The 25,933-nt window shown below is 51.3% G+C and overlaps 1 protein-coding gene across 1 annotated transcript in view; it reads left to right on the top strand.

Moving 5' to 3' along the window:
- Positions 1–25,933, top strand: part of Sned1 (sushi, nidogen and EGF like domains 1) — a 52,467-nt gene that overhangs the window by 2,704 nt on the left and 23,830 nt on the right. The window contains 10 exon segments of the mRNA XM_063236966.1: positions 14,200–14,487; positions 16,121–16,261; positions 16,663–16,825; positions 18,406–18,531; positions 18,766–18,879; positions 20,340–20,453; positions 20,543–20,656; positions 24,999–25,124; positions 25,366–25,470; positions 25,681–25,794. Coding sequence (XP_063093036.1) covers positions 14,200–14,487; positions 16,121–16,261; positions 16,663–16,825; positions 18,406–18,531; positions 18,766–18,879; positions 20,340–20,453; positions 20,543–20,656; positions 24,999–25,124; positions 25,366–25,470; positions 25,681–25,794 — 1,405 coding nt within the window.

Genomic DNA, 25,933 nt, shown 5'->3' with positions numbered 1-25,933 from the left:
AACACTTCACCCTCCTTAGCATTTGGAAAGCTTTGAGGCCAATCCAAGAATTGAGGAGCCCCAAATGGAAAGCAGGAAGGTCTGGGGTCAGGGTGGGCTGTGTCCCTGCAGAACCCACAAGCAACTTGCCATCAACTTGGCTTCTTGACCTCCTGCTGGCCAGCAGTAACCTCTGGGAACCGATGCCTGTCTGCTCAGCCTGCATTAACCCCCAACCCCCAGCCCTGCCCTCCTTGATGTCATCGCTCACCAGGCAGCTGGTGACCTCTGCTAGTCCTTTTGCCAGCCTCAGTTTACCATCTCTGCAGGGTAGGCAGTACTTTCCTTTCCTGAGTCCACTGCCAGATCTGCATACACTCAGGCCAGTTTGTTCTTGTGGGTCAGAACAGGTTTTCCACAGGACAGAGTTGGTGGCCAGACAGCAGTGACAGTGATGGCTATACATGTGCCACAGGCATAATCAGGTGATGCACTGGACTCAGGAAGGTGGAGTCGGGCAGGAGCTGAGGCTGCTGGGCGCAGATGAAGAAACTGAGGCTGCAGTGCCTCCCTGCCCCTTCTGCCTCTGGGCTGCTCTTCACGGCTCTGACCTGGCTCGGGTTCACCTTTGCATTCTTATCTGGAATCTGTGCCCCTGAAGCCATATACCCTGTCTGTCCTTATGAAGCCAGCCAGTGGCAGGCCAGGCTAATCGGCCCAGGGCCGCAGTAGCAGACATGCCACCCCTCAGAGGCCTGGGATATGTCCCCTGTATACCCACGAGGTAACCACCAGCACATGGCATGGTTTCCCAAACCCAGGGTGGTCTGGACTAGGCTCTGCTCCTGCACGTGGAACCACAGGGGCTGCACGCACCAGTCCTGTTGCACACAGCCTGGCTGAGCTCCCCACAGGACCTGCAGAAAGAGGGCTCACTGGGGAACCAGGGGTTGCACATCCAGTGTGCACAAGAAGAAAGGTGAGCCTGGGGGCACAGCCACATCGACTTGTAAAGGTGACAGAAGTCATGGGTTTGCTGCCGGGGGCACTCTCTGCCTTCAGAGGCCTCTTTCCTACTGCAGGAGCAGGCGTACAGAGCCCCTCATCTGGGGGGCCAGGCTGCCCAATGTGTGGAGAGAGCTGACATTTAAACATTTAAAGGGGGCTCCGAGGGAGATGGGTCTGGGGGAGGCCAGAAATCCAAGAGAGGCCAGATCCCAGGTGTGAGGGTACTAGGTGTGAGCAGCACTGATGAACTGCAGCCCCAAGGGACAGACAGGGCTATTTCTCCAGTAAAATTGCCTGAAGCCCACGTGGCACCTTGTCCACAGGGGCCTGGTTCTCATTCTGATACGGGCAAAGAAGTGCAACCTAAATCTTTCCTCATCCAGTCTGGAAATTTTTTATTGGCCATATTTAAACCATTTATCTTTTTTTGTGTTTTTCATATGGTTGAGTTTTAACCTACCTTCTTCCTGTTCATTACATGTGTTCTCTATATTCTTTCTTTTGGAGGTCTTTAAAAATGATTTCATGGCTTCTCAATTGTTAGCTTATCAGTACCTATTTTCAATGCTCACTCTAGGTTTAAATACATGTTGTCTGCCTTCAAATATTCTGCTCCTTCAAATAGCCTCACAATATATAAGTCTGTTACCCCCTTCCGGCCTTCAAGGTGTTGTCAGAAACATTACATACTTTATAAAACTGATAACACAGTGTTCTTATTGTAAGTGGTTATCACTTAAAGAGATTTAAAACCTAGAAAGCCTAGAGCCTGGTGCAGTGTTGCATGCCTGCAATCACAGCCCTTGAGAGGCTGAGGGTGGGACAGGAGGGTGAGAGGTGAGGCAGGAGGGTGGCGAGATTGAGGCCAGCCTGGACTCCATACTGAGATCCTGCCTCAAGTAGCAAACAAAACCAAAGCCAAAGCCCTTCATGTTTACCCATACATTCACCATTCCCAATCGCTCTTAGATCCAGACTTCCATTGTATATCATTTCCTTTGCAGGAAAGACTTCCTGCAGTTTTTCTCGTTGCACAGACCCGTTGGGCATAAGCTATCTTATCTGAAAATTTATTTATCCTCAGATCGGAAGGCTGTGGCCGCTGAAGCAGGGTAGAGAGCTAAGGTGGCTGAGTGGTGGAGGAGTTTCTGTTTTTGTTCCCAGTTTGTAAACCTGCTACTCCTGCTAGAGTCTGCTGTAGCTCTCTGCCTTGTTCCTTTCATGTGCTGTGTCCTTTTCCTCTTATCATTTTCAAGATTTTAACTCTGCATTTCAGCAATTTTATTTTAGGTGCATTTTTTTAAGATTTGTTTTCTTCTCTTTGAGGCTCACGTGACTTGTAGGTACTCTACATAGTCTTTAGGTAACTTGGAAAAACTCTCAGCCGTCTGCAAATATTTTTCTCCAGTTCTTTGTCCCATTCATTTGGAGACTCAAATTATATGTGCATCAAGCTGTGTACGGCTGGCCCTGAGCTCTCCAACACGTTGCTCTTTCTCTGGTCCTGCGTTTTGGTTATTTCCCTAATTATGTCTTCAAGTTCACGTAGTTTTTCTTCTGCTGTGTATGACCTACGGTTCATCTCACTTGTGTTTATTTTCATGTCAGTTTTTATTTCTTATAGAAGTCCTTTAGACCTGTTCTGCATCTTTTGTTCCTCTTCTCCTGTGTTGATGTTTTCATTTATATTCTGAACATGGCTTGGTTTGCTTTGGTTGGTTTTGAGACACAGCCTTACTGTGTAGTGCAAGCTGGGCTTGAGCTCATTATGTAGCCTGGGGTGGCCTTGAATTTGTGGTGATCTTCTTGCCTCACCCTCCCAAGTGCTAGGATTATAGATGTGCACCATTGAATCCCACTGAGTTCTGAGCATATTTTTAGTATTTATTATAGTTTATAATTATTGCCTACTATTTTAGGAAGTAATTTTTAATACAGTGTTTGACTGTATACCTGCAAAGTAAATTAAAATGACTGGTAAACATATATTCAGCTCACAGTATAGTTGAGTTTTCATGGCTCTGTGTACAGGGTATGATTCCGGAACCCTGAGTGGTGTGGACAGTCACGTGAGCCTCCTGTGGGCAATAGAGCTGCGGACATAGGGGAAGGAGGCATGGGGGCCCTGCGGTGGCTTTGTGTTGGGTTGGGACTGGACAAATGTTACAGACCCGGAGTACATGCAAACGTGTGTGTTGTGCAGGCAGTGAGTTTAGGCATAAGGCACACCATGCTGTGTGAGGATGTTCTGGCTGATGACTGACCATACATACACATTAGTCCTGTGAGGTTATCCCAGAGCTGAGAAATTCCCATTGCCTGCTAGTGTTGGCACCCTCACAGCTTCTTGTGCAAACACTGCTTGTGTATTTTCGGTAACATTGGTATAAACAAACCTCCCACACTGCCAGTCTCATGAAAGTGTGGCACACACAGTTGGATTATGATAATCAACTGGGCTGCCTGGCACTGGGCTGCCTATACCCTGTTATTGTTATTTGAATGGATTCGGTTGACCTACAAAACAATACAGCTCTCGTTCGCTAGGCAGTGCGGTGGCAGCGTCGCACCAGGCCCATGGTGATGGATAGCCGCTGCCATCCAGAGTCTGGCATGACCTCATCAACTACTAAGTCACCCATGACACACTGGTCAGAATGTGACCCTTTGTTGCACAGCATGTGAGTTGTTTCCTGGCCCTGTCCTGAGAGAATGGAAGCGGTGACACCTAGTAGCATTGAGCTCTCAGAGGGATTGTCTTGATGCTGGACACCAGCCTCTGCCACAGAGAGTAGAGTCCTGGGAGGGCCAGAGTGTGGCAGAAAGTGTGTCTTGTGCCGTAGGGTGGGAAACATTCAGAGAAAAAGGGAACGATTTCGGGAGGACACAGAGGCCACGGCAGCGACCATGCTGGTCAGCTCTGGAAGAGTGTGAATGTGGAAGGAGACAGTGATGGTGACAGCACGTGAAGAGGAATGCACACCCTCACCCGGGCATAAATGAGTAAATAACGACAGGCCTACGCAGAGCAAGAATGGCTCTCTTGGCACTGTGTCTCCGTCAGCTTCCTGACGTGGGCATTTGCAGGCAGATCTGCTCACACTTGTGTCCTTGCCATCCCATGGGAAACACACAACATGACTACAGCTCATGCCTAGTACCCAGGTGGGCAGGGGGTGACCCACAGGGACAAATGCTAGTGTGGTGCTGGCAAGAGAGTCCTGGCATTTCTTGCAGAGATCTTGAGTTCTAATGTAAGTGTGACATTACATAAAGTTGCCGAAATGGGGGGCCCTAGCAAGTGCCTTCTGCCTTCTGCCCCAGAGCATGCTGGCCATATCCCTACCTGGCTACTGACAGCTCAGGTCTCCCTCTCAGCTCCAGGTGACAACACGAAGCTGGAAGTTCTTGGCAGGAAGCAGCCTCTGGGCCAGCCACGTTCACCCTAAGGGCCTCATGTGGCCCCTATAGCGCTCGTCTCCTCCCTGCCCAGGCATGCCGAGGCTTACTGAGCCCATGTCTGAGCAGCAGCCGTGCCTTTTATTTTAGTGTTAAAATCATTTTGGTCTCTTCTGTCCACCATGTTTCTGGCCTCCAAAACAGGGTCAGCTCCTAGAAGCTGCACAGCAAATGCTTGGTAGTCGTCTTCTGATCACTGCGATGTCATGTCCATAATTTCACCACCCAGAAATGCAGCTTTGAATGTTTGGTGCCTTTCTTCCTGCTCTGTTTTTGAGCTATTTAGAGTTTTACAAAACATTGCCATTCCATACAGATTTCTGTGTTTGCATTTTCAGCGTTCATGCCTTAAATCTGCCATGGAGATGTGCTGTTAATGAGAATATAATGTTCCATCCTGTGGAAGCTTCCTGGCCACTGAGACAGGCTTAACCAACCCCTTGCCATTGACTTGGCATACGTGCTTCCCTCGAATTAATGATGTATGATGCACACCTGCTCCCTGGATGCCTTAATGTAGGGCTCTGTTCTTTACCTCCTGGACCATGAAGTCCTCCGAGATGGCTGGGAGGTGTACACAGAGCTTCCCTAGTGTCCCCTGCACCCAAAGGCATCTGTCTCCTCTTCAGGGGGGCCACATGCCTCACCTGGCTCAGCGAGCCACTCACTCAGCCAGCCAGGTGATTAAGCACCTGCTGTATCATCTCTCCCCTGCTCCTCAGTACCTGGACACCAGCACCTGCTCAACCTAGTGTGGGCTCTGCAGTCCAGGCTAGGGTACACATGGGAGTGGGACAGAGTCTGGGCATAGGCCCCTAGCCCTGATCCCCTCTGTGGAGGCAGCCCTGGCCCACATGTCCCCTAAGCTTATCTGAGTCGCACTGAGTGTCAGGCCTGGCCGTTGGGCCCTGATCTGACTTCTGGCCATCATTCACTGCCTCCTGCTCTGGACAGCAGGTAGGGTGGGCATGGAGCAGGCACAGGAGCCTGGAGGCCCCCTGGGGTGCTAGGATGGATCCCAGAGGTATGGCCTCTGACTGTCCCCAAGAGCCCTGTGGCAGAATGAGGGTCTCAGGTATGTGGGTGTAATGGACATGCCGTGCTCAGCTTGGAGATTCTGGGGACCAGTGGGTGCAGACAGAGGTGGCCACAGGAGGCCCCTCTCCCTGAAAGGGAGCCAGGCTAGGGGCACAGGCCCTGTGAGAAGCCAGTGGTGGAGGCAGAAGAGGTGTGAACACTCCTGCAAGATGGGGCTGCTGTCCCTAGTGGCTGTGTCCAGGGCCCCTGTGGGCCCTGGACCTGTGGGATGCCAGACTGGAGGGCACCCAGCCAGCTGTGCAGTGAGGCAGAAGCAGAATTCTGAGGACAGTCAGGCACAGCATTGGGCTCCCAGCTCCACCCAGCCGGGGCCAAGGCTCAGGGCCAAAAGCAGAGCTGCTGCGGAAACCAGCAGGCAGGAGAGTGTGGTGGGGCACTGTGGGCTCTTGTTCTTCCCCACCTCCCCAGACCCCTGCTCCTGAGGTCCCTGGCTGTCCCCTTGCTTGCTCCCCACCCTGTCAGGGTCGCTGGGACCCCCCGGCGACTCTCTTGCCCCCTCTGCAGCCACTGTGGCTTCTCAGCCAGACCTGACCTCTATTTCAGAGCTAGATGTGAACGGGGGGGGGGGGGGGCATGATCCTGCCCACCTGCTGTCCAGGACGCCAGCCCCCACCACGCCCATGGGAGGAATCCTAATACCCTGAAAGCTGCCAGGAAATAAAAGGCATATGTACATTTTTCAAAACAAGCTTATAAAATGCCTCAGGGGCTTTATTGTTTGATTTTTGGCAGAAGAATCAAAGCCAGGAACTGAGGCGACGCCCATCTGATCCACATTTGCAGGGCTGGGCGCTGCTCCGTGGCTCCTCATCCCTCCAAGGCCATGCATGGAACCTGTCCCCCTCCATCTACCCCCTAAAAGCCCTCACTGGCCAGCTGGCCAGGTGTGGGCTCCAGGGCCCATACACACCTGCCTCTGGAGCTTGCTGGGATGTTCCGCACTTGCCTGGCCACATCCACCTCGGAAATGCCACCAGCGCCTCCCCCACCGGCAGCCTTGGTGCTCACAAAGCCACTGCAGCTTCCTGTTGCCTGTGGCCTGGGGCCTCCCGAAGGAGCAGGGCAGCTGAACGCCCCCCACCCCCACCCCTGCCTGCTCAGAGAAGAGAGGACACTCCGCCCTGCGAGGCCCAAGAGGCCAGCTGGCCAACCACAGCCTGCAAAGGGAGGGCTGCCCAGGGACTCACAGGCCCTATCCACTGCACGGACTCTAGGCAGCTGCTTGAAGAGCCCACTCTGGCTGTGTCATCCAGGCAGCAGCCTTGTTCTCAGCACAGGTGCTTAGCCATATGGAGGAGACAGGGAGTTGGCCACAGGGAGAGCATTGCTGAACGCAGCACCCCCAGCCTGCAGGTCCCTGAGGAACACAATCCTTCCTCCCTGAAGCAGTGGGTGGGGGTTCCTTGGCGGCTTGTGTTTCTGTGAGTGTCCCATGGCACTGGTGCGGGTCCTGGTCCCCAATGAATACCCAGGTGCTGATCGGGTTTGTGAGGTGCCTCTGGGGGTCAGGGCTGGGTGTTAAACACACAACTCCTCTCACAATGCCTGGCACATTGCATGCCACCTCTCCACATCCAACAGGGGACGTGGTCTCACGGTGTCCCCTGATTTTTGGGGTCTGGATTGTGTTGTGTGTTTTACAGGGTTCTGGGAGCAAATACAAATCAGTGAGCTGCTGTTCCTGGGACAGTGACATGTCAGGGCTGGGTGGGGGCGCTGCTCCAAGGACCCAGCCCTGCTGCCCTGCTGTCTCATCTGGAGACGTTGGGAGGCTCTTGCCCAGGTGGGGAACCTCCAGCTGGGTACCTGGGCCTCACTGCCCATTCTGCTGCGGTCCCAGCACTGGGCATTCCTGGCAAGGAAACAAGGCTGGCTTGTTCTGCCCCCTTCCCAGACCCCTAGGCTCCTGGCCCAGCCGGCCCCTGCCAGGGAGAGGGCAGCAGCAGTCAGGTGGGGCAGAGAAGAGGACTGGATCCATGTGGGCCAGAGGCTTGGTACACACCACCCAGGGTGAGCAGGCAGACAGGAAAGCAGGGGGCGGGGTGGGGCATTAAGGCAGGGCGTGGGGATGCAGGGGTGTTGGCGCAGGGAGCCCTGCCCTGAAGGTGGCTGCATTTCCCCAGGGACCTCATGGCAGGGGCCCTGCCAAACATGGCCGTGGCTTCTTCCCTAAGACATGCAGATGAGGGTTCTGCACTAAATGTACAGGGAGCAAGCAAGTGTCGGGCAGACCCCAGGGTCTCCAGCAGCCCACCCTATCGGCCCTGTGCTGCCCCCTGCAAGATAGACCCTGCTCTGTGACCTCTCCTAGCCTCCCACTAAGCCACCATCACACTGTCCGAGGAGGCAGTGCATTTAGGTGACCTTCAGCATTTCCAGTGAAGTCTGGAAACTGACTGTAGAGTCTCACACCTCTTTTGTTAGACTCTCGTGCGCTTGACTTTTATGCTATGTAAATAGTGTCCTTTCTTTGATCTTACTTTCTGTGTGTTGCCTGTGTGTGGTAGCATTACAGTAGACTTTCTGCATTTCTTCATTTTATGTCTAATAACCAAACGAAAGCCTTGCTTGGTTCTGACTCAGTATCCATCCGCAGATTCTCCTGCGTTTCTGCGTCCCCATCTACACGTGTGCAACTCTGGACGGCTGTGCTCCTTCCTTCCCATCCTTTGATTTTTGGCTCATGCCTGGGGGAGGAGACCTTCCACCTCATCAGATTAAGACTGTTCCTTCCATCCCCAGTACTCAGACCTCTGTCACCTACGGGTGCTGTATTAAACGCCCTCTGTGTGCACTGAAATGATTCCCTGATCTCCCTCAGGCCATTAAATGAGCAATTTAAGTTCACAAGCGGAATTCACGACAGAGGAGCTGGTTTTCCAATGTAACACGTAGCTTGTGTTCCTGCCACAGCCCTGCCTGGTCGTGGGAATGATTCATCCTGCATTCAGGCCACAGGGTGCAGCTGGCAACGACTCCTGTGTGGTGCTGGCAGCTGGACAGGAGTGAGGTGGGCATTGCCATCTCAGGGCTGGTAAGGCTTGAGCGTGAACCATTCCATCTGGAAGTTTGTGAACCCTGGATTCTTTCTCAAACATTAAGTAGGACTCACAGCACTGTCGTGTGACTCGAGCTTTCTTGGTGGAAAAGTTTTGAGAATTTATGCAACTTCTTGAATGATTCTATAAAAATTATATAATGCGATTATATAAAATTATATATTAATTATATAAAATTAATGATTATAAATAATGATCATATAAAAATTAGGTTTTCTCTTTTATTGGTATGCTTCAGGTATATATCACAATAGCATTCATCATAGGGAAGTTCTACCTGTACATGATATATCTTGATTCTTCTGGTTTTTTCCCATTCCCCTCCCTTCAACCTCTCTTCCCCCTCCTTATTGATAAAGGCTTTGTTTCCATTTTTTCCTTCTATTCTCTTTTTTCTTGTCCCTTCTTTCCTATCCGCTACCCACTCCTTAGTTCTCTTCCCATCTGAATATTTCCTTCCTATTTCACAGTGTCTATTGTATATTTTATTCTTTACCCTTCCAATTTTCTCTCACCACAAAAACCATATAATATTTGAACGTGTGTCAAATTTATTTCACTTAAGAGTGTAGCCTCGGGGCTTGGGATTTAGCTCAGCGGCATAAGTGCCTGTCTTGCAAGCACGCAGTCATGAGTTTGATCCCTGGTACCAATTAAAAAAAAAAAAAGAGTGTAGCCTCGCTTAGGATATAGCTCAGGGACACAGCACCTGCCTGGAAAGCATGAGGTCATAAGTTTGATTCCTGGTACCAAAAAAAAAAATACAGTCTCACAGTGTGTCTTTTTACTTAGAAATGTCTCAAGTTTATCCTTATTTATGGCAGAGTAGTACTCCATTGTATTTTTAAAACCTACTTCTTCTTTATCCATTCATAAACTGCACTACATATATTGCTATGTTATGATGCTTTTCTTTTGGGGAGATACCAAGAAGAGTAATAGCTGGGTAACATGGATCCTCTAGTTTTAGTTTTTTGAGGAATCATCACACTGATTTCCACAGCGGTTGCACCAGTCTTACACTACCACCAACAGTGGAGGTTTTCTTTTCCCCCCACAGCCCTACCAGTATGATAAGTGGTTGGTTTCTTAGTAATAGCCATTCTTTCTAGGATGAGGTAGAATCTCAACATGGTTTTAATTTGCATCTCTTGAATGACCAGTGATGTTGAATATTTTCTAATTCTTTATCTGAAAGGTGTCTATTCATTTCAGATGTCCATTTTCGTATCGGGTCTTTAAATTTGGGAGATCTAGTGTTTTTTTTTTTTTTTTAGTTCTTTATATAGTCTAAGTATTAGTCCTTTGAGGAACAGCTGCCAAATTTGTTTTCCCATGTTCACCACTCCGTTGGTGGTTTCTCTTGCTGCACAAAACCCTTTAAATAAGATGAGATCCCATTGTTGATTCTTTGGGATATTTCCTGTGCAATCAGGGTTTTGTTCCTAAAGTCTTTGCCTGCACCTATGTCTTCAAGAGTTCTACCTATTCTCTCTTTCAGCGGATTTAGTGTTTCTGTTTTAGTATTTATATCTTTGTTCCATTATGATTTTAGCTTAGTGCGTACTAAAAGATAATCTTTGGCATGTGGAAAACCAATTTTTCTAGCACCATTTATTACAAGGCTGTCTTTCTTCCAGTGAAGGCATCCTTTGTCAAAGATAAGGTGGTTGAGTATGCCTGGAGTTGTTTCCACATCTTCCAATCTGTTCCATTGATCCTCTGGTCTGTGTTGGTTCATCTGTTTGTTTTGCCAGTACCATGCTTTTTTTTTTAATCACTGTAGTTTTGTAGTATAATTTCAAGTCAAGGATTATGATGCCCCATGCTTTGCCTTGTTGCCCAGAATTTTTGCTATTACAGGTCTCTTCTGATTCCAAATAAATTTAAGAGTTGTTTTCTCTAATTCTGTGATGTATGCTATTAGTATTTTGATCAAGATTGCATTAAATTAACAGTTTTGGGATTAGAGCCATTTTCCCTATTGGTTCTTCTTACTCAAGAGCAAGGGATATCTTTCCATGTGCAGATCTCCTGGATCTCCTTTTAGAGGACTGTAGTTTTCAATGTACTTCCTTCGTTAGATTGATTCCTAAGTATTTCAAGTTTGGGGGGTGCTATTGTGAAAGGTGTAGTTTCCCTAATTTTTCTGTCAGTGATTTTGTTATTTGTGCACAGGAAGACCACTGATTTTTGAGTGTTGACTTTGCATCCAGATACTCTACTGAATTTGGTTATTAAATCTAGAAGTCTTTTGATGGAGTTTTTGGGGGACTTCTATGTAGAGTATCATATCATCAGCAAACAATGATAATTTAACTTCTTCCTTTCCTATCTTTATTGCTTTTATTTCTTTCTTTTGGCTAACTTCTCTGGCTAATGTATCCAGAACTATATTGAATAGGAGTGGTGATAGTTGACATCCTTGCCTCTTTTCTGGTTTTAGAGTGAAAGCTTTTGGTTTTTGATCATTTAGTGTGATGCTGGTTCTTGGTTTGTCATAGATGGTTTTTATCAGATTGAGATAAAAACTGTGTATTCCAATTTTCTGTAAGGTTTCTTTTTATCATGAATGGGTGTTGGACTTTGTCAAATGCTTTTTCTGTGCCTATTGAGATGCTCATATGGTTTGTGTCTTTAGCTCTGTTAATATGATGAATTATGTTTATTGATTTGCATATGTTGAGCCATCTCTGCATCCCTGGGGTGAATCCTACTTAGTCATTGTATATAATCTTTTTGATGATTTGCTGCATTGTTTGCCAGTATCTTATTGAGAACTTTTGTGTCTGTGTTCATTTTGGTATCAGGGTAATGCTTGCTTCCCTTGAACAATATGTTTTTCCTTAAGGTCTCTGTTTTATCTGATGGCAGTGCCACTATACCAGCTATCTTTTGACTAACACACAGGTTATCTTTAAAATGGAACATTTAATTCATTTTCACTGAATACATGACTATTATAGTTGTATTTCAGTTTACCATCTTCTCTTCACCGTTCATTCTGTCTTACATTTTCTTCTCTACTCTCACCATGCTTCAGGTTTTAAGCATCTCATCTTATCCCCCTACATGTGACTTCTGTTCCCTCAGTGATGCCCTGGACAGTGCTGCAGGCATCACTAACTCGTTAATGGTCATCGTTCTGTTATCCTTAACATTTCCCCGGAGGATGCAGTGGCCTGCGATGCTTTACCATGGGGCATCCTCTCTGTTTATCTGCTACTATTGTGCTGAATTGTAACTCTGTAGATTTTCAGTTCCATCAGGCATCATGGATCACTTCTTTAAATGGTCACTGTCCACTTAAATGGATGCTCAGGACTTCTTTGACATTCTTCCTGCAAGTCTGGCCTTACATTTCCCTGCAACTTGAAGGTGATCCACCAGAGCTTCTTTATGTGTGGGCCCATCACTTATCTGTTACATATCTGTTTATTATCATTAACTCGTTGGAATTACTTGCACCTTGGCTTCAGTAGTAGAGGATGCCCCGCTGGGTGCGAGGCTGACTGTGGGCTCTGCTCTCTGCAGCACTCTGGGGGTATGCTCCCCACTCTCCAGTCCCTTGATGGCAACCGCTCTGCTTTGTCCTCTGCAGTCATCTCCTTGGCCTTGGCTCTCTGCATCTCCAGATTTGCTGTATGTCACCCTTTGTCTGGCTGGTGTGTCCTTGGGACTGCTGAGTGTGTGGCCAAGATGTCACTTGTAGCTCTGGAGCTCTCAGCACCATTCTTGCTGCAACCCCCACCTCTGGTGTCCCCAGCAGTGCCCGTGATGTGGTGCCTTTTATGGTTTTCCTCTTGCATCCCCATCCTTTTGCCTTCATCCTGCATTCTGAGTGGTTCCTTCTGATCTGCCCTTTAGTTTCAGCTCACTCATTTCTCTATAATTCCATTAAGTCTGTTCTTAAGCCTATTCTTTTGCCTTAATTTCTGAGATTTGATTTACCCTATTTGTTTGAGTCTCTGAAATGTCTTAATTTATAATTACCATTCCTAATGTTTTTCACCCTGCCTGCCCCCACATTTGCCATCTTCTCTTGTTTCCAGAGTGTGAGGCAGCAGTACCGAACTTACACGTTGTGCACCCTCCCCACACCCCACAGGACAAAATGCCTCCTCTTCAAGACCGAAACTCTGTACCGTTCAGTGACCACTCCCTGCTGGCCCTTCCCTCCACCACCACCACCCCCACTGTAAACCATGACTCTCCTCCCTGCCTTTGTGACTTTGACATCTAGGGACCTTGTGTAAGCGGCGTTGTGCAGAGCTTGTCCTTCTGCCACTGGCATGCGACACTCATGATGTCTGAGGTTCCTCTATGCAATCACGATCATTATCAGGATCATCAAGCCAGCAGCATCCCACCCAGTGCAGAGACTGCCTTCTGTTCCCACCTTTGTTCTTCACTGGGCTGTGCAGTCGTGTTCAGCCTTTAGCGGCTGTGAACAGAGAAGCTGTGAGCGTGGCTGACAACACAGTTCTCTCATGCAGGGATTCTGTCTGCACCTTGCTGAGGAGCCACTGTCTTCCCACGTGTCTGCACCATTTCACACCCTGCTCCCAACATTGCACAGGGCTCCTCGTCTCTCCTCTCCCCAGCTAGCAGAGGTGACACACTGTGACTGCGCTGAGGCTGTTTCTCACAGCCTTCTCAGGATGCAAGTCTCACTGGAGCTTTGGTTTTGCGCTTCCTACTGGGGAGGATGGTGAGATCTCATCCGGGGGTTACTAACACTTTTGAATTGGCTTGCTTGTCTTTTGTTGTTAAATTTTAAGATTTCTCTATGGGCTGAGTATGAATCCCTTATCAGATGTATATCAGATGTTTCCTCCCATTTCTGTGGGCTGACTTTTTAATTTGTTGTTAGAGTCTTGTGATATTTTCTTTTGTTGCCAGTGACTGTGGTGTGATGTCCAAGAAGCCCCTGCCGAGCATTTGGGGCTCTGGTCTCCTGCAAGTCCGCTTTATCCATCGCGTAATGAGGGTTCCCCTTCACTCTTCCTGTGGGTGTCCATGCCATCTGGGAAAAGATGGTCCTCACCAAACAGAAAGCAGTCTGTGGGACCCGAGGCACCCCTGTGTCCTGTTCTCTGTTGGTGGCCTTAGGAACTGAATGACACAGCATAGTGTCACCCAAGGGAGGCCTGGCACCTTTGCCAAAGGCCCGGTTCCCATCCCCCCTCCCCGGCAGCAGATCCTCATAACCTGTAGTCTGGGCCTCTGGCCCAGTACCCCAGTGAGTTCAGGGTAGCTGTCTCAGTCACCTGAGATCCTAAAACAAAGTGCTTCATACTGGGCAGCTTATGAACAACAGGGGTTTGTTTCTCACAGTTCTGGAGACGGGAAGCCAAGAGCAAGGGCCTGTCAGATTCCATGACCAGGAAGGCCTGCTTCTCGGTTCCACCCTCAAGAGCTAATCACTGTCTAACACCACCTGGGGGCTGACACAGTGGTTCAGCCTGTGGCAGCTGGCATCACATGCAGGAAAAGCAGGCCTGGCTGTGCTCCGGGAAACTCATCCCTAGGTGGCAGAGCTGGGCCTGGCAGAGCCGCCTGTTGCCCAGCCCCACCCTTGGCTTCCCACCCGCAGGTGAATAATAACGGAATCGTCTCCTTCCTGAAGGAGGTCTCTCAGTTCACACCCGTCGCCTTCCCCATCGCCCAGGACCGCTGCGTGGTGGCGGCCTTCTGGGCAGATGTGGACAACCGCCGCGCAGGTGACGTGTACTACCGAGAAGCTACCGATGCGGCCACGCTGCACAGAGCCACCGCAGACATCAGGCAATACTTCCCCGAGCTTGCGAACTTCTCGGCCACTTGGGTTTTCATCGCCACGTGGTACCGAGTGACCTTCTTTGGAGGCAGCTCCTCCTCCCCTGTGAGTGTGGTGTGCATCTTGGCTAGGACCCTCAGCTTCCGTCCCCAGGGGCAGACAGCCTTGGCCCCACCTCCGTCACTTGGCTGAGGCCATGGAGCTGGCAAGCGGGTGGGGCCTCATACTCCCCAGGCCTTGGCAGAACCCCATGTACCCCCTGGGGAGAAGGACATCAGAGGCCCAGGGTGGCGTGGTGCTGCAAGGCTTCCACTGCTTCCAATGCCTTCTCTCAGCTAATGCCAGGCAGCAGGTGCACTGGCTCAGAAGCCAGAGGCTGCCTAACTTAGGGGCACAGGGCTGACTCGATGCCAGGCCTGTACCTGATGCTGGGTTGCACCCACCAAAGCTGGAACCAGCTCCCAAGGTGCAGGACAGGATTCAGGCACCCATTTGGGGGCTCTGCTCACTCAGTGGACACCTCCTAAGGCCCCTCTGTGCCAGGAAGTGTTCTGAGCACTGGGGACAACGCCGGTCAGAGCAAATAGGCAGAGGCCAGCCTCAGGACACTCACTGGTAAGGGGGTAGACACAGCCATGTAATGGGTGGCACATCTGTGCCCAGGCCTGGACTCGCCAGGCAGTGCATACAGGAGCAAGTACACAGACAGAAATAGATGGGTGCTCTTCATGAACTGACCCAGACCCCTTACAACTGGGACTCCGCAGCTCCTCAGCCCTGGGCCCAACCTCAGTCCTTACTACCAATCACACCAAGCTCTGCATGGTGGGCAGAGCTTCAGCGCTCAGCTTTGGCTTCCTGCAGCAGAGCACCTTGCTTGCCTGCCTACTGTGAGGCCCCTGCTCTCCAGTACCTGCTCAGGAGCCTAGTGCCAGATGGCGTCCGGGGCTGTCTCATCCAGGCCCCTGTGTAGACAAGCTGCACAGTGCAGAGGGGGCACTGCATGACCAGAGTGCCTTTATACATGGTGGTGTTCTGACAGGGTCCCCAGAGGTGGCCTGCGCTATGTGGCCATGTACTCAGGGAGCAGAAGCCCTGTCCAGAAGGTTCCCGCTCTGACCTCCTTCTGGTACCCAGCTCAGCTGTCCTCTTCATTCCTTACCAACCATACAGACAGTAAAATGGAAAGTTAGCCTGCCCGCCTACTTGTACATATTGGCTTCTATTTTCTTCTAGGACCTCTAGAATTCCACAGAAATCATAACTTTTTATTTAGGTTTTTTGAGACAGACTCTGTGTAGCCCAGACTGGCCTTAGCCTCACAGCGATCCTCCTGCCTCAGCCTCCCAAGTGCTAGGATTACAGGAATATTCCACCATGCCTGGCTAAGCCTATTAAAACTTACTTTTCCTTGGTTCCTTTTCATCTTTTTCTTTTTTCTTTTAGTGTTTTTGCTCACTGCACACAAGAGATTTACCAGATTTGGTAGTGTGTTAACCCTCTGTGTGCCTCTGTCCCTGGTGGGAACCTGAGTCCCTTGGGGGTAGGGACTGTGCCCCCATCTTGTCCTTACCTCTTACCCAGTGTGCTTCACTCAGCTGTCCCAGGCCCAGCCTGGGAGGGGAGTAGGGTGGGATCCAGTAGGCCATCAAGGTCCTACCTGGCTGACTGTCTGGGGGGAGACAGATGCGGGTGCCAGGCATGCAGGGTAGCCTCACCAGCCCTTTCTCCCTGGCAGGTCAACACCTTCCAGATCATTCTTATCACTGATGGCAAGGTCTCCTTCACCATCTTCAACTATGAGTCCATCACCTGGACCACGGGCACGCATGCCAGCAGCGGGGGTGATGCCACTGGCCTGGGGGGCATCGCAGCCCAGGTAGGCTGCTGGAGTTCTGCCAGCCCATCATGAGCTGGGGGGACAACACAGGCAGGGCCCAGCCCTATGTGGAGGACAGGATGAGATGCTCTCAGGTTTTCCATGCCCTGGAGCAGGCCTAACAGCAGCTCTCTGCTGACCTGATCCCCTGCCCAGGCCCCAGGCTGATGACAGCTGCAGACTGCTGGAAGCTCTCGCTTCCTCTTGCCCTGCCACTTTCCCCGGGCTGCTCCTACCTCTGGGCCTGAGGGAGGCCCAGACCTGGTTAGGTCCTGGCTGGGGTACCCCAAATATGTAGGGCCCCACTGACAAGGCCATCTCCTGTATCATCCTTGACCCATCTGGGGACCCAAGATTCTCAGGACAGTGAGGAGACCCCCACACTTCCTTCCCCATCCCAGGCAGGCTTCAATGCGGGTGATGGGCGACGCTACTTCAACATCCCAGGCTCACGCACAGCAGACATGGCCGAGGTGGAGGCCACCACCAATGTGGGCGTGCCCGGGCGCTGGGCGTTCAGAATCGATGATGCCCAGGTGCGCGTGGGGGGCTGCGGCCATACAAGTAAGAGGATGGGTATGAGGCTCCGCGTGGAGGGCGAGATAGGGCGGGAGGAGGGTGGAAGCCAGGCCGAACCTGGGGAGTCATGCTGGCCCCTGATCTGTCCCCTCAGAGAGACCCACAAACCTCTTCTGGGGCTCAGGGGACACCGTGGGCCAGGAAACTTTTCTGTGTGGAGCTCTGGGTGCTCCAGGGAGGGTGGAGCAGCTCCCCCTCTGCTCATCTCCAGGTTGACCTCTGGGTCTCCCAGCAGTGAGCAGGTGGTGAAATGGGACCCCAGTGCTGAGCCAGGCCATCTTGGGGTGTCCAGGGGCCACCTGGCCTCTTGAGAGGGCTGCCAATTGCCAGCCTGACCTAGTCTGGGCCACAGGCAAACAGCACTGGGGGCTGTGGAGGAGGGAGACTTGCTGCAGTGCTGAAGCCTGTGCCTGCCACCACAGAGGGAGGGCTGGGGAGTCCCAAGCTGCCCATGCACTGGGCATGAGTCACCCTAAGCCTGAGTCTGAGTTTAGGGATCAGGGCTCAAAGGGCAGGGAGTGCCGTGCTGGGCACCTGAGAACGCAGAGCCATAGTCCCCTGCAGCCAGGCATCTGCTTGGCCTCCTGTGGTGAGTGATGGCAGCCAGGGCTACTCTGCAAGGGTTGGGGGATCAGAGCCCCCCCCCACAGTGGCTGGAGTCTTGGGGTACATGATTGAGGGGCAGAGTGTGGCATGAGCAGACTATGTTCCCCAAATGAGCTGCAAGCTATGAACCTAGGGACCCCATCTCAAAGAGGAGGGCTTGATCCCAATGCCTAGGTCTCAAGGGTGAACAGAGGAGGCCCAGTTGAACACCCACCCACGTGGGGAGGGACTTCTGAAGTTACACAACCAGGGCCTCACCTGGAAGGAGAGTAAGGCGCCTGCCTGCAGTTGGGGCCCTGAGAACACTGGGCTCGTGCAGAGGCCCAGCCACCGGCCAGGGAGCAAGTGCAACACAGCTGAGGGAACAGGAAGGTGGCAGGGTGGAAGCTGTCCAGGGGACACTGCAACCTGACCTCAGGAGTATCCCGGGGCACTCCTAGGACCAGCCTTCCAAGTGCTTGGGACACAGCCCAGTGGCGCTTCCGAGCTGCCCCTTGGACAGCCTTGGGATGCCTGTCCTGCAGGATGCAGGGACCCCAGGAGGCCTCCCTGATGGCAGCCCTGCCATGAGAAATCCCAGCTTCAATAGCTGAGTGTCGGCCTCCCATTTCCCATACCAAAGGGGGTAGAGTGGCCGAGCAGGCTAAGCTTCTAGAAGTGTCCATGGCTGAGCTGGGAAGACTGGGCAGGAAAAGCAGGAGCTGGGATGTGATTCTGAGGTGTCTGCTCCACGAGTCTGAGCTTGGGACCCACCCTAGGTGGGCAGCATCCTCCAGCCACCCTAAGCTCTTCCCCCAAGCAGATCTAGTTGTGACACCATGACCATGGCCACCCCCAAGGGGAGCCACAAGTTGGTCCCTTGGGCCAGGGAGGGGAAAGAGATGCAGCTGCAGCAGTGGCTGTGCTGCCCCTGTCCTGGAGGTGGCACATGAGGCTCGGGCTCCTTCCTGTGCCCACAGCCTCCGTGTGCCTGGCCCTGCGCCCGTGCCTCAACGGCGGCAAGTGCATTGACGACTGTGTCACTGGCAACCCCTCCTACACCTGCTCCTGCCTTGCGGGCTTCACAGGGCGGAGGTGCCAACTGGGTGAGTTGCTGGCCTCGGCAGGGATAGGGAACCCACAGAGGGAAACCCTGGCCATACCAGGCTCAGGAGGAACTACGGGTGTAGATGGTGGCCTCGTGGCCCTGGTTGAAGAATGCCAGGCCCCATGATGTGCATCTACCCCTGAGGCAGCAAGCAGAAGGACAAATCCCGGTACCCTGGGCACCCAACTGTCCCCATGTCCTCCACTGAGGCCCTGGGCTGCCCATGTTTCAGACGTGAATGAATGCGCCTCTCATCCGTGTCAGAATGGTGGTACCTGCACTCACAGTGTCAACAGCTTCAGCTGCCAGTGCCCAGCCGGCTTCCGGGGCCCCACCTGTGAGTCAGGTAAGAGGACTCTGACAACCCCATGGCACTGCAACTGTAGACACAGATGGGGAAGCCCAGAGAGCTCCGTGGGTCAGGCAAGAGGCGCCTGGGATGGTTCGATGGGAAGGTGGCAGCTGGCTCCTGAGATCAGAGGGGCAGCTGCAAGTGGACAGGCACCACCGTGTCTGGACACACTTCTGCCACTTTCTGCCCAACTGCTCCAGGGACAGGGCATCTGGTCCCATGCCTCACCCCCTCCCCAACCCCAGCCCTGCTGCACTTCTGAACTACTGCTCGTCCTGAACCTTCAGAACCCAGCTTCTCGAAGCAGCTGTTGTGAGACTGTGTCCATTTACTCACCCTTCGGGCCCCCACCCTCACCTTACCCACCTGGTGAAGAAAGGTGGCTCCACCCCGTCCCATGGCCTTGCCAAATGGCACTGATCAGGGACTGGACCAAGGGAGCCTCTCAGTGTCCCTGTGACTGCCTCTCCCCCAATTCAGCCAGACATGCATCTGCAAGCACTCTGACCAGCACGGAGCAATCATTGCACTGCAGATGTGTACAGGGATAGACTGTCGATTAAGGGCATTCAAACAGCCGTGTCAGTGTCCCAGTCTAGAAAACCTGCTGGAGGCTCAGGACCACAGGAATCCAAGTCTTTAATATATTTTTATTGGAAAGAACTACAGCTGGATGACAGTAAAGGTCTGTGTAACACGCAGAGAAGCAATAAGATGAGTGTCTGCAGACACAGTAGAATGGGAATGTGGTTTCAGGGTGGACGGGGAACAGAATGTGCATCGAGCAGGATGGGCTTATTTGTGGTGTTTGAAAGTCACAGTGTTAGTTGCCTTGGTAACCCTCAGTCAGCCAGTGCAAGAAGGGACAGAGGGCGAATCCTATTCCTAAGAGAGTTCTCTAGGCAGAGGCCTGGCCCTGCTGGCCATCGGACCCCCTCCTTGAGCCTGTGAAGATGAAGCTCCCACAGTGTGACAGAGATGCCAAGGGCCCTCGGGTCCTTGCCCTGCCTCTCAGTGGTGCTTCGTGCTGTGCCTGCCAGGGTGGACACAGCTTGTGGGAGGGACCCCGAAGATGGCCATGGAGTGGGCAGGACCTGCATGTTGCTAGGGTTGCTCTGCCTTACAGAAGCTCCCCTGCCTGGAGCAAGGGCCTAGATCAATTCCCCAACTCAGGTCCACCCGACAGGCAAGCTCTGGGCTTCAGCCTCCCCAAACCTTTCCCTCCACTACCAGGTGGAATTAGACCCAATTCAGATGGAGCTTTGGATGGCCACTGCCTTGCCAGGCCCTTCCCAGTCTGCCAATCTAAAGACAGCCAGTCTCACCTGTGTAGGGAGCCAGCTATGCCCGGCGGCGGCGGGGAAGGGGAGGTTGCGTCGGGTGTACCCAAGGCTTCTGCCATTGAACAGTATGGCCAAGTGTCCAGCGCTCTGTCCACCACTCCTCACTTGCAGCCCAGTCCCTGTGTGATAACACAGAGTGTCAGAACGGCGGCCAGTGCCAGGATGAACGTGGCTCTGCAGTGTGTGTGTGCCAAGCCGGATACACAGGGGCCTCCTGCGAGACAAGTGAGTGGCTGCCTAGCAACCGGCGTGGGGTTGTGGGAGATTGGGGTCCGAGCCCCACTCACACCCAGCCCTGCCTCTGCTGCCCACAGACGTGGACGAGTGCAGCTCTGACCCATGCCTCAACGGAGGGGCCTGTGTGGACCTGGTGGGGAATTACAGCTGTGTGTGTGTGGAGCCCTTCACTGGACCCCGCTGTGAGACAGGTAGCACCACACAGCTCTGTCACATGTCACCATGTCAGCATGCGGCCCCCCTATAGCCTCACTCCCTTCCTCTCCAGTGCTCTGCTGGGACTCTGCCTGGCCTGCATCCCAGCCCCTCCCAGCTTCCCACCCTGCCATGTGTGGCGCCAGACCAGGCTCTCCCTGTCTGGACCTGAGTTTCCATCTGTGACCTGCAGGGAGAGGGGACAGAATGCCCTAGGCCCTCTTCAGCCCTGTGGCTGTAGACTTTTAGGGCCTCCCTACCCCTGTGCATGGGAAAGAGTGTGGGGGTCAGAAAGAAAGCTGCCTTTCACTGTGTGTGCAAAGCCCATCTCTGTCCTGCCCTGCTTTGCCATGTTTTAGATGCTGGTTAGGACTTCTTGATCAGTGAAAAGCCAGCTAGAGATTAGAAAGCACAGTGTGCCAAGCCCAGTAAAACCCCTGTAGTGTTTGGCTGCCATCAAGCCCAAGGGCCAGACCGTATCTGCAGCTCTGCAGCCACCTGAGCGGAGCTGCCTCAAGGCTGGAGGCCAACCCCTGAAATTCACTGCTAGCCTTAAACCAAACCCAGGAGGATGTTTCCAAGCCACAGGCCTGGCACCTGTGTGCCCTGCCCTTCCAGGTCAATCAGTGAGAGGGAGCTGTGCAGAGGGTGAGGCCCATCCTGCTGGGTTGTCACAGTGCCCTTCTCCCAGGAGTTGTTTCAAGGCCAATGTATTTCACCAAATACTGGTCAAAAACAGATAAGTGAGGGCTGGGGATTTAGCTCAGTGGCATAAGCACCTGCCTGGCAAGCTCGAGGTCTTGAGTTTGATCCCCAGTACCAAAAAAAAAAAAAAAAAAAAAAAAACAGATGAGTGCTTTCAAAAGATTTTTGCATAGAACTATGCAAGTGGAAGTGAATAACAACACCAGAACAAGCCAGGTACAGGGCTACTCCGAAGGCTGAGGCAGGAGAAGTTCCAGAGCAGCCAGGGCAGCATACGAAAACTCTCCAGAAACAAAAACAAAACCTCAAGCTGGTCATGGCACACACCTATTATCCCATCACCTCAGGAGACTGAGGCAGTAGGATTACAAGTTCAAGTCAAGCCAGAGCAACTGAGCAAAACTGTCTAAATGTAGTAAGTATAAGTCATATTCTCTGGGTTCAGTCCCCAGTTCCACAAAAACAAACAAAAGAAAGAGAGAAAGAGCGAGCAGTAGAGGAAAAAACCACATCACAAGCCTCTAAAACAGCTAGAATGCTCACTAGAAGCATGCACACCAGGAGATGCTGAAGCGACATCTTTTAAAGCACTGAGAAAACAAAAAGACCCAGTGTGCACCAGCACCCAGCAAAGCTGCTGTCTGAAGTTAGAGAAAAAGAGTTTTTCTCCCCAAAATCAAGAGCATTTGTCTACATTATTGTGTTGTAAAAAATGATAAAATTCTTTAGACAGAAGAAAAATGTTACAAAATGGATCCAGTCAATGAACCAAGTGTTCGAAATCACAAATATGGGTAAGAAACTTTTTCTTTAAAAAACTCTTTAAAGATAAATTTAAAATAATCTTAAAAATAAAGTGATAGCATATTTAGAAATAAAATACATATTTTTCTGTAAGGGGCCAGAGAAATACTTTGGGCCTTGCAAACCACACAGCTGCCCAGCTCTGCCACTGCAGCATGAAGCAGCCAGCTGCAGATGGTACACAGATGGAGGGTGTGGCAGAGTCTCAATAAAACTTTATTGTTTGTGATGGATGGCAGGCAAGATCCAGTCCATGGGCCATAGTTTATGAACCTCTGGCATGAAAGATAGAAAGATATAAAAGTATAACATTGTGAAGTCCTCATATAAAGCGGTATAAAAATTTATATCCAATAAGCCAACTGTCAAAGTAAAATGGAATCCTAAAACTATTTAATCCAGAGGCAATAAAACAAGACAAAAGCAACAAAGTAAGACAAATCGAAAGGAACAGCAAGACAATAGGTTCAGCTGTATTGTAGCTACATTAAAATGTAAACAGGTTAAGCACACCAGTCGAAAGGCAGAGGCTAAAGAGATCCACTCTACATGCAAAGATGCAGCTCACTCAAAAGCAACAGAGGTTGTGGTGAGACAGGAAGCACTGGATACAGCTGCAAGGCCTGGACAGAAGATGCAGGCTCAGGAAAGTAAATAGAAGCAGATGGAGAGAGGAAGATGCACCTTGAAGAACCACCAGGCTAGTGGTCGATTTATCTTCTTTTTTTTTTTTTTTTTTTTTTGGCTCTGGTATCCCTCGGCCTGGACTCAGAGCCACCAGAAACCAGAACTGACCCACAGCACAGACGAGCCCAGGAGAAGGTCCGAGCCAGGCTGGAGCAGCGGACAGGGAGGAGTGGGCACGGACCTTCCTCTGCAGGGGGAGGTGCTATGGTTTTGGGGGGGCAGGGCAAACTCCTGTGTTTTTCTGTACCACTTCCTGCTTGCACAGCCATGAATACAAGGAGCAAGTAGCTAGGTAAGGCGATTGAAGCCCAAGAAAATCAGAAAGGGGAGCCTCAGAGAGCTTCTGGAGATGTAGAGGGGGTGGTCTTGGGAGAACAGCTCTGGAAAGTTAGTTGTGAGCTCTCAAACTGACCCAGCTGGGCATGTGAATCTGACCCAGGATTTTAAAGACACTATCATTTGTAACAGCTCCCAAAGGTGAATGATCTAGACATGAATTTAATAAAATGTGCAGAATTTACATGCTGAAAACTAGAAAATACTAATGAAGAAATCAGACATCTATGTAAATGGACAGACCTACCATATTTGTGGAAAAGACGACTCAACATATTAAATATGTCAGTGCTTCCTAAGCTGATTAATGAATTTAAAGTGGTTCCAATCAAAATATCAGCAGGACTTTCTGTGAAGATATGGACAAATTGATTCTAAAATTTATAAAGGAAAAGGACTTTGAAAAGCCAAAACAATTTTGAAAAAGAATCAATGTTAAGAAATTGCTCTGCTGAGTATTAAGATTTGCTATAATGCTCCAACAATGGAGACCATGTGTTATTGCCAAAGGGTCTACTTCATAGATCAATGGGGCAGGAGAGAATCTGAAATTAGACTACATATTGCTTTGTATTGACTGGATCTCAGGGACATTGCACTATTTGAAAGAAGTCGATCTCCAAAGATTATATTCCACATGTTGTTACTTGACCTTCCATTGCTGAGACAGAATATCTGAGGTCAGCTTAAAAGAAGCTACAAGCTTGAGATCAGCTATAAGGAAGAAGGGTTTATTTTGGTTCACAATTTCAGAGGTCTCAGTCCATGGTCATTTGGCCCTGCGGTCTTTGGGCCCAAATGTGGTGGAAGAAAGCTCCTCACCTTCTGGAAGCCAGGAAGCAAAGAGAAAGAGCAAGGAAGGGGCCACATCCTGTGTATCCTTAGCATGCAGTCCCAATGACTAACTCCTCCCACTGGGCCCCTCTCCTAAGTTTCCAGCACCTCCAACACCATCAGTTAAGGACCAGGCTTTCAGACAGGAGCCTTTAGGAGACACATGAGATCATCACATGAGGACTCTAGTGCAAGAAACACTGGCAGGAGGGAAGAGGGACCTTTCATATGTCAAGAGGTCATTGCTTCAGGACGCTGATGTATGCTCACGCCTCCTGATGCCTACTCACATCGTTACAGTTCATGAGGAAAATGTTGGCAGGCCGCAAGGAGGAACAGGTACACCTATACTTAAGGTGGAGACTGCAGTAATTCATAGAACACAAACAGAAAACAAATAAGGCTTACACATAAACTCATCCTAACAGACATTTAAAGAGTGTTAAACATTCAAGTGTTCATCACAATGATGGACTGTACTGTACACCATGAAACAAGGCAGCACTGGGAAATGAGGCAGGAGAATCTCAAGTTGGAGCTCAGTCTGGACAACTTAGATCCTGTCTCAAACCATTACGGGCTAGAGCTCATGTGAAGGCCTTGGGTTCAATCCCAAGTAGCACATCAATCAGTAGGCTCAGTAACTGAGACTGTGTTTTGACCACAGCGAAGTAAAGTAGCCATCAGTAGAAAGGTATCTGGAACCCCTTGAGTGCCTTGCCAGCAGGGATATCTGAGGCCCCATTTCGGTGGGTTTAGGATTGTTGGCTCCTTCCTAGAAGCTGAGCTTCAGGGGTGGAGTGGCTACAAGTCTGTTTCCGGGAGAACCTCTGGCCTGACCCCCGCTCAGCAATGAAAACTCAGGTGGACACACACCAGGTGTGGGAACTGGGCAGCTCCTTCTCCCGCTCAGGTTTGAGTTCTCCCTCCTGCCACCCCCATGTCCCTTGGTGACCATTGCCTTCCTTGCAGGAAGCCACCCAGTGCCTGATGCTTGCTTCTCAGCGCCTTGCCAGAATGGAGGCACCTGTGTGGATGCGGGTCCGGGCCACGTGTGCGAGTGCCCTGAAGGCTTCATGGGCCTGGACTGCAGAGAGAGTGCGTCGGGACTGCCAGGCAGCGTCCCAGGGTGGGGCAGGAGACCCAGGGCCCGTGTGTGGCTGCAGAACCAGGGAGGGTCCTCCCGTGGGTTGTACATGCAGGAAACCCACCAGAGAAAGCCTTCAGTGCTATGTGTGCGCTGTTGCTTTTATGGCAGGGGTAGTGGCTGGGATCAAGCAGGGTTGAAAAAGGCCCCTCTTCCTTTACCCCCACATGGAGAACATCTTTTCCACGGCAGGAACCCACAATGACTGTGAGTGCCGTAACGGAGGCAGATGCCTGGGCTCCAACACTACTCTCTGCCAGTGCCCCCCAGGCTTCTTTGGGCTCCTCTGTGAATTTGGTAGGTGCCCGAGGCTGGGGGAGAGTGCCCTGCTTTGCTGTCCTCGAGCATCCCCATAATCAGAGTATGAATAGTTCAAACTCCTACGGGGTGGGTGGCCCCAGGAGCACCCCATGAGTCACCCTGGTGGGAGCACTGGGCCTCATCCAGAATACAAGATCACCAGGAAGAGGAGCAAAAAACAAGGGAGGGCTTCCTCCTCTCCTGCAGAGGTGACAGCCACACCTTGCAACATGAACACCCAGTGCCCGGATGGGGGCTACTGCATGGAATACGGTGGAAGCTACCTGTGTGTCTGCCACACGGATCACAACATCAGCCACTGTGAGTGGCCGGGGACCCCCGTGGAGACCAGGAAGCAGGCATCCTGGTGACTCCAGAGAACCTACAGGTGGGAGGGATATCAGGGTCTGAGGTGGGACGGCACTTTGACCAGGCCACCAGCACCATGCACCCTCTTCCC

Source organism: Cavia porcellus, unplaced genomic scaffold (genome assembly GCF_034190915.1).
Source record: "Cavia porcellus strain 051 isolate PalLab524CR breed Dunkin Hartley unplaced genomic scaffold, mCavPor4.1 scaffold_26, whole genome shotgun sequence".
In the NCBI taxonomy this organism is placed as follows: domain Eukaryota; kingdom Metazoa; phylum Chordata; class Mammalia; order Rodentia; family Caviidae; genus Cavia; species Cavia porcellus.
Note: the sequence above shows the minus strand (reverse complement) of the source record. Positions and strands in the feature narration are given on the sequence as shown.